At 46.4% G+C, this 16,325-nt stretch overlaps 1 protein-coding gene across 6 annotated transcripts in view; it reads right to left on the bottom strand.

The window, feature by feature from the left end:
* Positions 1-12,335, bottom strand: part of SEC16A (SEC16 homolog A, endoplasmic reticulum export factor) — a 29,040-nt gene extending 16,705 nt beyond the window's left edge. For 5 of the 6 annotated variants that reach the window (XM_084299038.1, XM_084299040.1, XM_084299039.1 and 2 more), the window contains exons 1-6: positions 12,223-12,335; positions 5,069-8,896; positions 4,380-4,525; positions 2,127-2,212; positions 1,136-1,271; positions 174-372 (exon numbers count right to left, since the gene is read on the bottom strand). In XM_084299038.1, coding sequence (XP_084155164.1) covers positions 174-372; positions 1,136-1,271; positions 2,127-2,212; positions 4,380-4,525; positions 5,069-8,821 — 4,320 coding nt within the window. In that variant the 5' untranslated portion in view covers positions 8,822-8,896; positions 12,223-12,335. The remainder of the gene's footprint in view (positions 1-173; positions 373-1,135; positions 1,272-2,126; positions 2,213-4,379; positions 4,526-5,068; positions 8,897-12,222) is intronic. The other variant, XM_084299043.1, reaches the window with a different exon arrangement.
* Between the last annotated feature and the right edge of the window lie 3,990 nt (positions 12,336-16,325).

Here is a 16,325-nt window from a genome sequence, read left to right as displayed (position 1 = left end):
ATTCAAAACTACATTACAGAACAGCCTTAACTTACAGAATACAGGTTTTCAAAATACATTTTTCCCAAGCTAAAAACTGAAATATTTACATATTTCTAACTTTTCATCCATGCCTAAGAGAAAGGCCCAGCTTAACTGTATGAGAATACTTGATGTGACCATTTGAAGCTTACTTGCTGAGAGCGAGAGCTAAAACTGCTCCGGTGACTGTGAACACTGTGGGAGCTACGGAGACTATGAGCAGAATGCTCACTGTGAACGCTGCGTCTGTCAAATTCATCGCCATAAGGATCTCTGTGAGGCTCTGCTTCATCATCAAAGCTTCCAGTAAAACGAGGATCGTATCTCCAATGATCTTCATATCGGTCATGTCTGAAGAACAAAAGCACACCAAACAAAAATAAACAGTCAACTGTATGTAAAGGAAAGCGACTCCACTGCCTGCCTCTTCGGAAGGGAACCGTACCTAGCTTCAGAAGGGCTTCTAGATCATTAACTAGATTTCGTTTTTTATTACAGTAAACAAACTGGTACTTCAAGAACTTCATCCAGAATATTCAAGATGAAGATTAACGTCATGCTCCGAGGTTGTTTAGAATAAAAAAAAAAAAAAAGAAAATCTAAACAACGTTAATCTTATCTGAAAACGTGTCATATTTGCTTTAAATCCTTTTCTTAAGAGTTACATGGAAGTTCATCTGTCATTCCTCAATTCCCTGTGTTCAAGCAAAAGAACAAACTAGCAAATGTACCTATTAAAAGCGTAATACTGCATTTTAATAGTCTGTCACAGGATGCAACTGTGTTTCTGGAGTACAGTACCAAGAGGATTTTGTTTATGAAACTGCATGATACCCCACAATTCTGATGCCCATACAACTATCACTACAGTGCACACATTTTTAAGGCTTTGGGGCAGATCTTTAACAAATAAAGCAGTATTTCCATTTCCTTGCCTTAGCACTTACTGCCACCATCTAGTTTCCTGATGACACATTTGAATATGAGGGCCTTAGTCCAGAAGGAAGCAATGCCAGACTGTCTGCCTTCATTCACAGTGGTTCTCTGGACACAGTCAGCACCTAGGTCCCACCCTGCCCTAGATATGGAAAGAGTAAGGACTGAATGGACAAACCTGCTGCCATATGGATAGGCTTCTCTCTTCTGGTAAGGGTTGTGTTCAGCATCATACCAATACCTCTGATCGTAACTTCTAGGATCTCTGTATCTGGGGTCATATGCTGACGAGTAACGTTCCCAACGACTTGGATCTTTGGAAAATAAAAATAATGGTTTAGATACTGGAAGTTATTACCTATAACTTTTCTCTCCTTTCTCTTTAATTGCCTGATGATTTGGTCAGCAGCCCAGAAAAATAAAAACATGACTATAGTTAGCTAGATACTCTTCAGAAGACCAAGATCAGATAGACCTTTTCTAACAACTTTCAAACTTAATCATAGCGTGAAAATAATTCAACAAATAGTAGCACAATCTTTGCTATCAGTTTTCAGAACTCCATGCTACGTGCTTCAGGATATGGACAGATTTGCTTAAAATCCTCCTGGGCACTATCTAAGCAATTGCCTTTAGACTACTAACACCATTATGTCTCTGTGAGCATTCAGGTAATTATAGACAACACCACATTCTAGTCATTAGCCAATTTCTGTTTACACCCCACCTAAATTTTACTTTAGAACTCCGCCTGCAGGTTACACACCAAGGATACAAGCCAGAAAGTGACAGGTTTGCAAAACACCAAAAAAAACCATTCTGTGGACATACCACGGTACATTTTTATATATTAAAGGGCAAAGAGAAGTCTGGGAGTGAGGAAAGACTTTTATTTATTTTCTATTTACTACTTCTGCTGAATAAAAGAAACATAGGAAGGATAGCATGGTATTAAGAACTACTAAAGTAGGTCCAAAGATCAATTTCTAGCAAGTGTAACTTTATTCTCACTGGTTGTAGGAATGATATATATACACACACACACACATATATTTAATTACAGAAAAAACACAGTAATTCTCCAATCTTAAAGTTGGAGAAAAATTTATGGAGAAAAGGAGATCTGCAATTTGCTACAGAAAAATTCAGGGAATACTTTGACACCTTACCTCCATAGTCATATGCATTTGGGTAATAGCCTGGATAATAATCAGTCCATCCAGTTTTTGCATAATAATCTTCAGGATACCCCTGCCTGGAAGTACACAGACATAAGAAGTTATTGTCCCTCCCTCAATCTCTCCAAAAGTCAGCAAGAGATATGAAGAACTACATGCCACAATTGGTTAGGTAGAGGTTCATATTTAAACTAATGCATTTACAGGAAACCAAATAATCATAATTGTAAAATTAGATGTTTACAAAGCTATATATCACTAAGCTGTTCTGTGCCATAACAAACTGACACTACAATACCTCAGTGGCTTTTGTGAGCTGCTCTGGTCATGAGATCGGTTACTTATGGGCAATTAATCACAAAAACTACTGCTATAATTAGAATGAACTGTCTCAACAGAGAGATCTGCAACCTAAATAATGAAATAATTGCTCCCTCAACTTTAGAAGTGTTTTCTTATACATCTTACAGAGATGAAGAGAGGACTACGGTCTGGAGACAAAGTCACAAAAACAAGTCAGGACGTGCACTAGTGCTCTTGTAGGTGATTCCAACCAGAAGGCTTCCAAACTGAAGTCTCTGGGGCTGCCATTGCAGCATCTGCCACCAGCATAACACACAAGTCAGAAAAGAAACAAAACCAAAATGCACTGCGCTATTGTTTGGCTGCCTGGCCATCAAAGAACTCAATACTATCATTTTCTTGTTCTACTTGTAGCTCTGTTATATGCCATTCTGGGAACACTACCCAAAATTGATGAAACAAAGCTAGAAGAACGTTAGATAAGAACATAAAATTGTAGTGTGTGTACATGTATGCACGTACACTTATATACATACTTATCTACACATTCACATGTTGATGTCTGTATATAAAACCCTACGTGTGGATATAAACACTCGTGTGCATGCATTCACAAACACTCCTGTGTATACCTACACACATGCATAGAAGGGAAAGCATTTTATCAATGGTGTGGAGTGATGGGAACTCCACGCTCCTCCCCAAAGCACTATTCATAGAGGTGATAGTGCAAACCCTGAAGTGGCCAAGCCAGTCAGGTGACACTCGGCACTGGAAAAATGTGTGGGAGCCTTGCTAACACAGCACTTAGCTCTGCAGGAGGAGTTTTGATCTTATCGGATCAAGTTTATCCACCTAACCAACCTTCTCAGTCCCCCTCAGAAAGATGGCATTCCCTTCCTCTCCCCAAACAGAAGTTAAGAATCCTCATCATCAATTATTTACAGAAATCAATGCATCACTGATACACTGTGAGAAAGTTTCAGGAGCACTACCTTTGGGTGCCTTGCCACTCAGTTTGTGCTGCCCTGCAGTACCGTACTACAGCCTGCATCCAACTGCAGTCACATCACACATCAACACTGACAGAGCCACCCACAACAGGCTTTGATCTGCCCAAAGCCCTCGTAGGAATTTTAAGCTCTTCCAAACACTATGTAAAAAAGAGCATGCATCAGAAGGAGTGCTTTCTTAGAGCTACTAGTGGTTATCTCCTTAGCAGATCTCACAAGGCACTCAGAGTCACTTAAGACAACGACAGAAGTTATCACAAACGGATATGCTTATCGTTTTGTACTCCTCAGTGCCAAAGCTTCCTATAATCTTATAAAGGCAGTAAGCAGAATTTTTTTTTTTTAAGTTGAAGACTACTCCATGAGTGAAACACCTGTCCTGGCTTGACCTGTCAGACAAATTAACCTGACACAACCCCAGCAGTTTTCACTGGATTCATCTGCTCTTTTCCAAAAAAATGAAATGCTGTACGTCAGTGAGCCACACAGGCTGCTGTGCTTGCAAAGCAAATCCCCACCCCAATGTGCAAAAGTGCCGTTTATTAACAGAACTAGGGGGCCGCTGTGTAAGTGCTACCAAGAAAATAAACAAGCATTGATTAACAAACCCATGGCCTACACGGTACTTCCACGGCACGCACGCAAAAGAGCATCAAGTCTGTTGCAGTGACTTTCTGCCAGGCAGAGAAGCTAACAGCCACCTACAGAGCTGAATGAAAGGCAGAACGAGCTGTAGCAGCAGAACAGACTGCTGGAACCGTGTCCGTGTCCTTTTCAGGCATGGCATTTGATACCGTACGTTCCTATGGCAGCACACAAAGTTTTTGAACTTCCTCACTGCAGCTGATGCTGTAAAACTTGAACAGGTGTAATTGCACTCACTGCTCTTGGATGTACCACATCTTCACTCAGTTTAGGAGCTGCATACCTAGAAGAAGGCCTGTCAGAGCAGTGGCTGGCTCTGGAACTGGGACGTTCGGGCTCAGGGTAACGATAGCTCCCGGGCTCCATATAAGCAGCGCTGCTGCTATCGTAGTGTCTGTACCGTGGGTCGTACTGTCCGTAGCTGTCCTCCTAGAAAAGAGGTTGACACATAAGGTAAGAGGCTGCCCAAGTTCAAGAACAAATATTTAAAACAAACAAATCGCCACAAACACCACAACCGTGATACCTGAAGAAATTAAAATCAACAGTCTATAGGACATTTTTTGGTATACCTTGTGGCAAGGCCTATTAATATTACTTCTAGAAACTACTTCTAGACTACTTCAACCATGGCCATTCTGCTAAACTGCCAATCAGTCAGGCAGCAGGTGAAAACCAAACCTGAACAACTGCGCAGCTAAGATAGAACTGCCAACTTTTCCCACAGAAACAGTTATCAGCTGACATCTGTGCCAACTGGAATTAGTATTAACAACTATTTTAAGATTTTTAAATCTCTATTACGTAAACTTTATTACTGCAATTTTAGATTTTCCCTGTAGTTAAATCCTTAATATGAACGCCATACTGAATGTTGATCGTAACACAACTATTAAAAGTTGTAATTCAAAAATGAAAACTATTGATATGAGCTGAGTGTGGAAGGAAGGAGAAAATAAAAACGTATCCTACCATGTAATAAAGATGAGATGCTGCTCTGGGATCCGCAGGAGGGTACGGTGGGGGATATGGAGGCTGGTAAGCATCATAAGGATGTCTGTAGTAGTAGTAGGGGTTCTGTGGTGGACCAAAGGCATCCTGAGGAGTCTGAGGCAGGGGCGGACGCTGCGGGTCTTGCTGTGCACTTGGCACGACCGGCTGGCCGGTGCTGCTAGGAGGAGCTGTGGAAGTCTGTGCACCTGACGGCTGCCCAGGCACGGGCTGCTTCTCAGGGCTTGCCTGGTCGTACCTCGCCAGCTGCGAGGAACTGGCCTCTTGGTTCCCCAGCTCCTGGTTCTCGCACTGCTGCGCTGCCTGCGTGGCGCCAGTCCCTGCAGCAGCCGGGTAGTTGGAAGGAGCCGAGGAGTGCCCGGAAGGTGCCGGTTGCTGCATCTGAGCTGCCTGCATTTGGGGCAACGCTCCCTGCCCAGCTCTGTCTGGCACAGCCTCATGCTGTACATCTTTTGTTACCTGTTGATAGAAATGTTGTTTGTCATGCACCTCAGGACCCACCTGGCCAGCACCGACTGACTGCGGAGGATACGTGGGACCAGAAAGCGACTGACTGTGCACTTGCACAGTGTTACTCGCACTGCTTTTCTCCAATGTCCGTGGCACTGTAAAGTCAAGCACTCCAGCAGCTTCTTCTTTGTTATTTGAGCGATTTGCAGAACTATTAGCCTGTACTACGGAATTAACAGGTGGCAGCAGCACACTTCCACTGGGAAGATTAATCCCAGGAGAGACGGATGAATTAGCTCCCGGTTTGCTAGCAAATTCAGGAACAAAACCTTCAAAATTAACATTCTTTTGCCCTTCAGGAGCTAAATTAAGCGGTGTTTTCATGAGCAAGTTTGCAGGCTGATTAGAGGCAGTATCAGAGGAATTAACAGGGCTTTGCAATAAATTATGTTTTAACAGATTAGTATTTGGAGGTGCATTAACTAACAGAGATCCAACTTGCATCACAGGCAGCGGTGCATTTTCCCCCGGGATGATCCCACCAGTATGTGAAGTCTGGGGGCCCATCGAAGGCTTGTCCCCAACCCCGGCATCCTTCATTGGCTGATTTTCATTGCTGCTTAGCTGATTAGATAGAGAAATAGAAAAATTAATTGGCTGAGCCAAGTTATAGCTTTGATTAGGCTGAGCAATCAGGATAGGCTGATTTTGCAAAGACTCCGTAGGTGGAGAAGACAACAAACTTGCATAACCAGAACTTGCCTGAGACTGAAGTGCCTCCTCTTCTCCCATTTTGGGAGGATTCTCAAGATTTTCAGAAGATATATTTCCATCTTGGGAAGGCTGCACAGCAATATTCCCTGGTTTGTTTGGCTGCTGATTAGGCAGGCCTTCTTCTGGTGGCTGAATGACTTCCACAGTTTGTTTGGCAGGTACATACACCGCAGGAGCAGCAGGAGCTAGAAGAACATTTCCCCCAAAATTAGGTAATTCATTATGAGCCCACAGAGTTGTTGCTGGGCTGTCACACTTCTTAATTGCTCCCTGAGCTCTCATTGAAGACCTTCGCTCAGACAACGACTGCATGTTTTCTGTAACAGCTCCAGAGTGCAACATGTTTCCAGCTTCACCAGTAACTGCGAGAGGCAGCGGGTATACCTGAGGCATAAAAATAGTTTCCAGATTATCTGGTGGCTGTTCGAGATTGCCTGGTGACGCAGCTGGCACGGCTGTGTTCTTCTTGGTATTCTTTTGGTTTGAGTGGTTCTCTCTTAACTCGACCACCATCTTTGCCTGGTCAATTTCGGCAGGTTTTATACCAACTCCGTGGGACCTCACAGGTTCAAAAGAACTGTTTGCGCTCGTCTGAAACACTCCTGTAGGCTTGGGAGGGCTTGGAGTTGGAGGCTGGGAGAGGTTACTATGGTAGCTCTTGCTCAGGTTTACCTCGCCTGAATCACCTCCCAGAGGAGAAGAGTCGATCTGTTTGAAGAAGCGAGCAGAGGATTCTTCATCAGGCTTCCCACTTTCTTGCTGAATAAACGTACCGACTTGCTCGGGAGGTCTCGCTGAGCTCGAAGCACTCCTATGGCTAATGTTGCTATAGTTTGAAGATACGCTATCGGGCCGGACGGGATGAGGTAAGGAATCAGGTGCCTCCAAATTTGGTCCTCCTTCAGCATGGCTCACAACAGCGTTCTTTGGAAGCATCTGCCCCGGCAGGGCTCCGTATCTGTACAGATCAGGGTGAGCAGGAGGGGATGAAGCGTTCACGTTGTGCGGCTCGCTTGGCAGCACCTCCTGATTCTGAATGCACTCCAGGTTCTCCACGTTTTCGTACTGTGACCCACCGTTACCGGCTGCATCACCTGCGCACGCTTTGTCATCACCGATAAACATCGCGTGCTTGGCAGCCTGTGCCTCCTGCTGGCTGATCATTTTAGGGAAATACTGCACATCCATTCCTTTTTGTACCACCTCGTTGGCCGAACCTGCACCGACCTGCGCCAGAACATTCGTTGCAGCCCACTGAGGCTGCATGGGCTGGTGATACAGGGGCGACGAATTTGGCTGAGAAGCAAACTCGGTTTTCTCAACCATGTAATTTTTTTCAGATGAAAGTATTTCTTCATTCTCTGCCTCATCCCCTTTGAAAAACATGGAGATGGTTCCCGAATCTCTGTCTGTGGGAACGGGTCTATTTGATGTTTCAGCCACACCCGGAGATTGTTTTTTGGGGTTGTTTTCCTGAGCTGTGGGAATGACAAAATTGGAGTCTTGCAAGGGTGGCTGTGGGTAAAACTGGTCCTGGTAAGTTTGATTTAACCAAGCATTAGTCATTTCTGCGTTCTGCCTAAACACATTGCCAGGCTGGATGCTGTTCATGTGATGACCATGGTTTGCAGAGACATTTTTCCCATTCTTTTCACAACCAACGGATAAAGGCGCTTGCATGGGATTTTGTGGAACACCTTGATGTACAGGAGCATGCTGCAAATTCGTCTGCGGGGGAGGATGAGGAGGGCTGACCGAAGACTGAGAAATGTTGTGAATGTCAGGCTGAGAAGACGGCTCAGGATGGGGCACAAAATTTCGAACTGGAGACTGCAGGTTACCTTGGCCAGGTCTCCACTGAGACACGGGCTGCTGAGGAGGTGGAGGGAAGACTGCTGCTGCAGCGGGTCCCGAAGGAACATCGCTCGGATCTCTGCTAGCATCTTGCCTGCCTCCAGGTCTGTTTGACATAGACACCATTCCAGGATGCACACCGAAAGAATTTTCAAGTGCTGTTCCTGTATTATAATGCAAAGGTACCGCAGAGCCGTGGAGTCCCAGCTCTGCGTTGGGATGCATTTCTGTAGCGCTATTTATAACATATCCCGGGGACGGTGAAGGAACTGGAACGTTAGAAAAGGTACTGGTGTTTATTCCTGGTTGGGGAACAGGAGCTGACAAAGACGTGTGCAGTCCATGAGGATTGTCCCCTGCGTGTGAGGGTGAAGGGTGCAGAACAGCTGGCTGGGGAAACGCCGCCGGGGAAGAACTTGGCATAACCAACGCATTGCCCTTGGATGGATTATCTAAAGGGGAACCCTGGGGAGTTTGTCTGCCAAAGGCAAAAGGGTCTGTCACGGGCTGCACCGGGGCAGCTGCTGCATTTGCTCGTTTACTGAGCGAGGTGTTTCTCCAGTAAACGTTCCGGGCAAGGCCTGCAGGAGGTGGAGCTGCTGCTCCCGCTGGAACAGTCTGTGGAGGCTGCTGCATGATGGCCTTCCAGCAGGGTCAGATGCCAGATGAAAAGCTAGCACTGGATGCCGTCAACAGATTCCTTCTTCCACCCTGTTAAGGCAAAAAGATGACGAGTCAGTTTGTTTTCTTGCAACACATGTAGCAAGCACTTCAGCAACTGTTATTTTAGAAACAAAATTACCCAAAAAACTTGGAATAAAAGATGTTCTCCAGAACCTAGGAGAAATTCACGCTTAACATTGTATTTCTGAATGCAAGCACGGTGTTAATGAAGCCTAACGCTGAGTGGTAACAGTGCACATCCTTTAACAAATAGCTCCAAGAGGGACTGAAACACAGCTTGGGCCTGTACAAAATTTAAAGCCTCAGAGTCTCCTAATAGCACCAGTGGGATTCTCCTGTTACATTTCCCCAAATCTGTTTGAAGCAGAAGTACACATCATAGAGGCAAACACAGCAACAGCTGGTCTCCAACAGCATCTGCAATCGCTTTGGCAAGCTCAGCTTAGTTAAGAAACATTGAGAAAATGTTGTTAGAGACAATACTTCTGCAGCTCTGTCGCTTAATCTGAACGGACCATTTTACAGGTAAAGTGAGAAGCACTCCAAGTACTCACTGGATGTTATTGCCCTGAACAGAATGCACTTGGGTAAGAAAAATATCATTCAGGGCAGTAGTGTTATTTATTCTGAGACTGCTCTGCCACCAAGAACTCCAAGCAGCACCAGTCAGGAATTTGGTGCACATGAAGTTCAGTAACTAGAAACGTGCATTTTTCATCATCCCTTACCAATCTGGGGAGGAGGGCAGCTGACAAAATGAGTTCTTCACTACTTGTCCAGCTCAGTAAGGCTTTAGTAACACGCGGTTTCTAATTGTATGTAACGAACTTTGCATCACACAGGCTGCCCATCACAGCTATTTCACGCCAGGTGCAATTCTGTTTACAGGAGACAGACAAAAGCTGTGCAATTCTCATGTTTATTTTCTTATTTCAAAGATTCAGCACGCTGTCACTAACAGTAATAAATCACTTTTCCTAGTCAAGCCAAAATTTTCATAGCTACAGAGAAGTTAAAATGCAAGAAACTTCTGGTTTTGAGTTTAAGAAAAAGACTGAGTAACCACTGCATAACTGTGTGCATTCCATGAAGATTTACAAAGAAAAAACTCCTGTAAAAGCATTCTGGCCAGTACACACAACTCACTCAGTGTAGTTTTTTTCCATATCAGTACAGCTTAACCTCTTCTGCTCATCACTGAGAGCCCAGCAGCCTGATGTGTTATCAAGGTCCCTCTTTCAGGGCACCAGAAACATCAGTCAGCAGGGACTGGGTCTCTCAATTTCTCCTCCGTGTTCATATATTTTATAGCCTTGATTGACTGTGTCAATTCTTAAGCTTAGACTTCATAAACTCGTTAAACCTTTTCTTTTATTAAAATGTGAAATGGGACCAGAAGCAGATTTCAACAGAAAAGCACTGAACAGAAAGCTTTTTTTCATGCATTACTTACATTTGTATTTATTTTTTTTAAACCACAGCTGCCTGTTGAATTCATCTCAAGGAATACTTACGGAGGAGTTTTAGTGCTGTGCAATCATTTCTCCTTCACTGACACCAAGGCGAAGTTTTTCCAGCTGTGCACGATTACTGCCAACCACGATGACACCAAGAAACCCTGCACAGTCACCTCCCTCAGTTTCCACACGCTTAGGAAACCCCAGGGACATCTCTAAAGCTGTGCTGGACACCCCCATTTATTGTTTGTCATGTTCTGTGTGTTAGCTTAACTGAAAAACTCCTGTCCCCTCCCTCTAAATAAACTAGCGCCTTTATACAACACATTGCAAAGTGGGAAGAAAAAAAGGTAATAAAATCACCTGCAGAGATGGTTCCCTCCTGGAAAGCACTAACCTCGCTGAACAGAAGGTCAATATTTACCAAACAGTTCAGTTATTAATACAAGAATTATGTGAAGCCGTTGAGCACAAAGGCCAGCTGTTTTGTAACTTAAACGCCCACTTCCACATTTGATGTTGGCCCCACTCTCGTAATAGCCTGGGCTAGTAATTAGCTAATTAGAGTCAGCGTAAAGTTCTGTGTTCAAGTGCTGCCTTGCAACTCCTATAACGAGACCTCTAACATCACGTTACAGAGGTTCAATACGAGGGCATCAGACTCCTTACAGAAGTTAATATTAACAGGTTGCACACTGTACTAGAAGTATGCAGGATTTGAAGAATTAAATAAAACGAACGTGCCCGTGTCAGGTAGTTTAAACAGGAGATATCAGCTCCTAGACACTGACCCTCCCTGCCTCCAGTATTAACAGAAAAGCTAATTTGTGTGAGTAATAATTACATAACTGAAGAACGATCCAACTCTTTGCCTTATCTGGTTTGGAAATTCTTAACTTTCTAAAGGTTTATTAATGGGTAATACAGAGCAGCCTGCCAGACATCAGTCACTACAAACAATGACTGCAGACGGTACTTCCAACCACGTCAAGAAAATTTGGGCCAAAAAGGAAAAAAAAACAAAACCAAGGAGAGCTGCCCTCAGGACAGGGCCAGCAATAAGCCCCACCTGACAGGCTCTGTGGTCACGATGGGCTTTAACTCCTCTGTGAGAACCTACCTACATGAAGCAATAATCGGGGGAAATTTGTTTAATACCATCTCCATGTATTTACGCCAAATAAGTTACTCTTAAACAAGAAGACGCATGCAGGTTACAGAGTGCTAACGTTAATTCTTACGTTTGTCTATACATGTTTGTATGTGTACACATGATTGTATACAAATGATTGTGCACACATGTGCCTATACCAAACAACAAATACACTCAGATATTCCTAACAGAAAGAAAGGAATAAACAGAACAAAGCACCGCGGTGCCACAGACACGGATAGCTGGGACATGCAGCTTCTACAAAACCAGCATTTGGGCCATGGGTTTATTTTTCCCACCGCAGGCAGCTGCACACAGCAGGCAGGTGGAGGGGCTGGGGGTGTTTTGTACTTTTAGCAGTGCTGCCTGCTCCCTGCCAGCTTTCCGATAAGCAGGCCCTACAGGTGATAACGCTGTGCTGTGAGAAGAGCCCAAAAACACAGAAAACACGACTTGAAGCTGGCAGAAACCCACAAAGCCAGCACCTCCCCGAGCCCCTCGCTCCTACCCCAGCATTTTAAGGGCCCGTGCCACCGAGTCAGCGCCAGCCGCCGCCCCCGGAGCGCTCAGCCCTGCGCAATTCGCCTGTAGGGAAACTAAAACCCGCCTCAGCCTGACGAGAAGCGCCTCGCCACGACCGGCACCCGGTAACGACCGCCTCGAGCGGGACCCCGGCGGGCACAGACCCCGCTCCCGGCCCCGTGCTCCCTTTAAACCTCCCCCTCAGCGGCCTCCCCCTGTACCTGCCGCCAGCCGCCAGCCGCCGCCGGAGCCCCCTCAGCGCCGGGCGCCGCCGCCCCCCCTCAGCGCGGCCGCGGCCCCCCCGGCCGCCATCTTGGCACATCCGGCCCCCCGCTTCCGCCGCCGGTGCTGACGTGTCCCGCCGCGCACGCGCGGTGACGCCGAACCGGTTGGCGCGGGGCGGGGCGGGGCGGGGCGGGGCGGGGCGCGCGCACGCGCCGGGTTCTGAGGGCGGGAGTGGCTCCGCTAAGCCCCGCCCCGCCTCGCCGTGGCTCGGCGCAAGCGCAACGCGGCTGCGGGGAGAGAGGTTACGGGTTCGAATCCCGGCTGGGGCGGCTCGCAGCGCGGCCGGGGGGTGCGAAGGGTTTTCGCCGCCCTCAAGCCCCGCTCCACCTGGTTTTGGCCTTGGGGGTCTTCTCCCTTCTCCCTCATGAAGCCCGAGCTGAGCCCGGCCCCTGTGGGCTGGGCTTTGCTGTGATCCCCCCTTAGGAGGTGCGGTGCTGAAGGCGGCCGCCAGGGCGGGATAAAGGGCTGCGGTCGGGCCTCCTCTCGTGGCCTTCTTCCCTCCTGGCTTCCCTTTTTCCCTTCCTCCTGGCCCTCCTCCTTCCTTCCCTCCTTCCCCACACAGCTCCGGCTCTGCCCAGGGTTTCCTCACGCTGCCCCCCGCCCCGAGGCCTGCTGAAGCACCCGAAGGTGTTTTGGGGGAGAAAGAGGCAAATCAAGAAAACGCCTCCCTCCTTCACCTCCTCGAGGTCCCGGCCTCACGGATAACGTGGATTTAATCTGTGAAGCCTGCTTAATTATGCAGAGGGATGTTAATTGTGGGGGTGCGTGGAGGATGGGTGGACAAGTGTCCAAAGTCGGTGGTGTCACAGATGCCAAAGTCCAGCCCTGTGCACGTAGCCACCTCTGTGCTGCATTAAATAAAAGACTTAAAAAAGCACTTTGCAAAAGCATATTCAGTGTTCTTTTATTTCAGATAAGACGGGAGCATAATATCAAACGGCTATGTGCAAGCCTAGAGATTTTACTCGACTCTCCTTTGTGTTGCAGTGCGGCTCTGAGGGCCCGTTTCATGGGAATACAAAGCGTTTTTGGGGTGGCATTGTTCACGTGTGAGACCGGTCTCTCATTTAGCAGAGTTTGTACACAAGCAGTGGTCGCTGTGCCCATATTGTCGCACTCCACGCCGAACAACAGGCCCTGGAGGGGAAAATACAAATGACCTAAACAAACATCTTAATCAAGGGTCATTATCAGTGCAGGAGCTGTTTCTGCACGCTTGATCATTAAAGCAGGGTAATATCCTCAAAGCTCAGTCCAGGCAGGGGAAGCAGCACTTTGATGCTGGTGTGGGAACCAGAGGCAGTGCTGTGATTTTTAAAGTGCCTTTCATCTCCCTCTTTTGTAGGAACATTCTTATAAACCAGCTTGTCAAATACAATTTCCCTACACAGGCATGAATTGCAGATAAAGCCCTGGTGTCCCCTTGATATCTTCCACAACAGGTGTCATCTGAAGAACTACAATTTTAATTAGCCTGATTGACTTTTTAAATATATATGTATTTTCTAAATACCATCATCAGCTTACACCTGTATCTATAGCTAGATATTTACATTATATATCTAATGTAACCCTATCTAACCCTCTTATAGACACACAATTCAGTACTAATGACAGACCTCACCTTTGCTGTTCTCCTGTTAAATATGTGACTGTAAAGAATTGTCACATGAAGGCATTTAATCCCTTTTTACCACAAAGAGGTAAAAACTAACTTATTTGCTGTACTTCAGCAAATGCAGCCAGCTCTGGACTTGAGTGACATGCTGCAAATATAAAGATATGTTGAAGGGAAGAGGGCAGTACACACCTTTCTGTCCCCCTTCATCATCTTCCTTGGGGTACAGCAGAAGTGAGACCGACCTTTTGCCATGAAGTTCTGATAATTCCGCCTTCAGCTTGCAGGCAACCGTAAACACAGCACCACCCCAGGGAGCTTCCTATTAAAATGATTTTTCTGAGTTTAGAAACAGGAACAACGTCTAAAGGAGAGTTTCTGTTATGAGTATTGGTAATCTGTATCAGGTTAGCCAACTCGGACAAGCTGAGTTTTATTTACTTACTGGTTTAGTTGCTGTGCTTATTCAGGCTACCCCAACCACATTAACGGATGTGTAATTCGAGAGGCTACACCTTAGATGAATTTGGCTCCTTTTGTGCATTCTTCAGGGGGTGATTTGAGCTGCAGTAACAATTCAGCAATCAGGGTTCGAGCAGCTGTTAGCAACTGTCTGAGCAAACACCAATAGCCTGGAGGTAAAAGCAATACAGAGTAGCAATTTCTAAATGTCCCATCTAATTGAGCAGGAATAATGAAAACAAAGATATTTAAAAAAAAAAAAAAAAAGCCCTCCAGCATGTAAATAAATAGTTCAGATGCACCCTCATAGCAACAACATGCGTACCATTGGAATAGCTCGGTTCTAATCTTGTTTTATGCAAACACTTCTGAACTCTTCCTTTGGCATGGGATATAATTTTAGTGCTTCTCAGCCTTTTTTACCTGGAATCCTAAAACAACCGTGCACACCACAACCCACTCATCTCTCGGCATCTTCTGTTGACATGAGGGATTGGGATTCAGCTCCTGGCATCTTTACTGACACAAGGGCTTGAGATTGTGGTCGGACAGCACGAGTTGGTTGGAGGGGGCTGGAGAAATGCAAAGCCTCCTGGATAGAGAGTTTGTGGGAAAGCCCTAAGTGTGTGGGGAGAAAAACTTTCTCTGTGGAAGCCTTCTCTGACTTCTAGTTTGAATTATTTTGTGGCCAATTTATTAGTATATATTGACGTGCCAATGCAGACCATTTCCTTTGACCCCTTTCAGCAACATTTGCTGCATTCAGCCTTCTCTTCCCTCGTGCCATCCCCCTGATGGACCCTCACAGATTCCACAGGCTGTGCAGCCACCTCACTTCTTTAAACGAGCCACGTTTTCAGCTGCCTCTCACGATGCCACTTTTTGCATATCCTCATAGCCCCTTTTCGTACCTGTTCTGGGCCATATTCCTGCCTTGACCACGAGAGACCAGAGCGTTACATGCAGACAGGAGCAGGGGCAGGAGAAAGTCTCACTAATGCCTCATGGGCCCTGGTCTCACTGCCAACCCCAAGGCCTGCCACGCTTGCTGATGGCTAAGGACACGAACTCTGGGATGTGTATGCCAGATCGCACCCCTTAAATCCAAAATTCACTGGTGCTGGATGGTGTGTAAAATGCTGTGGGATGCCTGGGACTGGCAAAGAAACCCAAGCTCACTGAAGCCTGCATTGGTACGGATAGATGCTGGGGGCAAGAGCAGTTGCTGCAGCAGCTGGTGTAGCTTCTGCAGTCTGGCAGGGGACACTAGGGCAAAAAGTGCTCTGCTGGGGCTTCTGACCTGCTGTACAGCAAATGTCTGAAGGCCCCGAATCCATCTGGGGCTGGGCATTTGGTACGTGTACACACATGCCCGCTTCCTCCCCGGCTGCCGAGTGGAAAATACCAGCAGCATTCCAGGGGTACCGGGCTTATCTGCTTTGGGAGGAGGGCTGCGGCTCGGCTATTTATGTCTGGGTATTTGGGGATGTTGCAGTTGCATTTGGAATACAGACTCCCTGGGGGAAAGAGAAAAGATTGAAATAAATTGCCTTAAAGATCCGAGTGCAGGAAGCTCAGCGTTACTGCGTGATGGGCTTCGTGCACTGAGCGCAGGACTCGCACTCTGGTGCTGCTTCCCCTCAGCCGAGTCTTCAGATGCCTCCAGTCTGTGTCTGTGCAAGCAACCACATTTGAGAGCTCAGCCACATGCTCAGCTGTGTGTGAAGTAGGAAGCACGATACATAATTCTTATCACCAGTCCTAGAGAGATGTGTTTCTAGAGACCCCAAATAATTAAAGGCATGTGGCCGTGCTTTACCCTTCTCCCATCAGCTGCAGAGTTATCCTGAAAATCTGCTGCTAGCCATCAGGAGACAATGATTTTAAGTGACGGAGAGTGCTTGGCATGCACGTGAAGATACATGAAACATTTTCAGTGTTAGCCCTTTGGGATCCTGA

Source organism: Netta rufina (genome assembly GCF_964035555.1).
Source record: "Netta rufina genome assembly, chromosome: 20".
Classification (NCBI taxonomy): domain Eukaryota; kingdom Metazoa; phylum Chordata; class Aves; order Anseriformes; family Anatidae; genus Netta; species Netta rufina.
The sequence above is the reverse complement of the archived record's forward strand: the minus strand, read 5'-3'. Positions and strand labels throughout refer to the sequence as shown.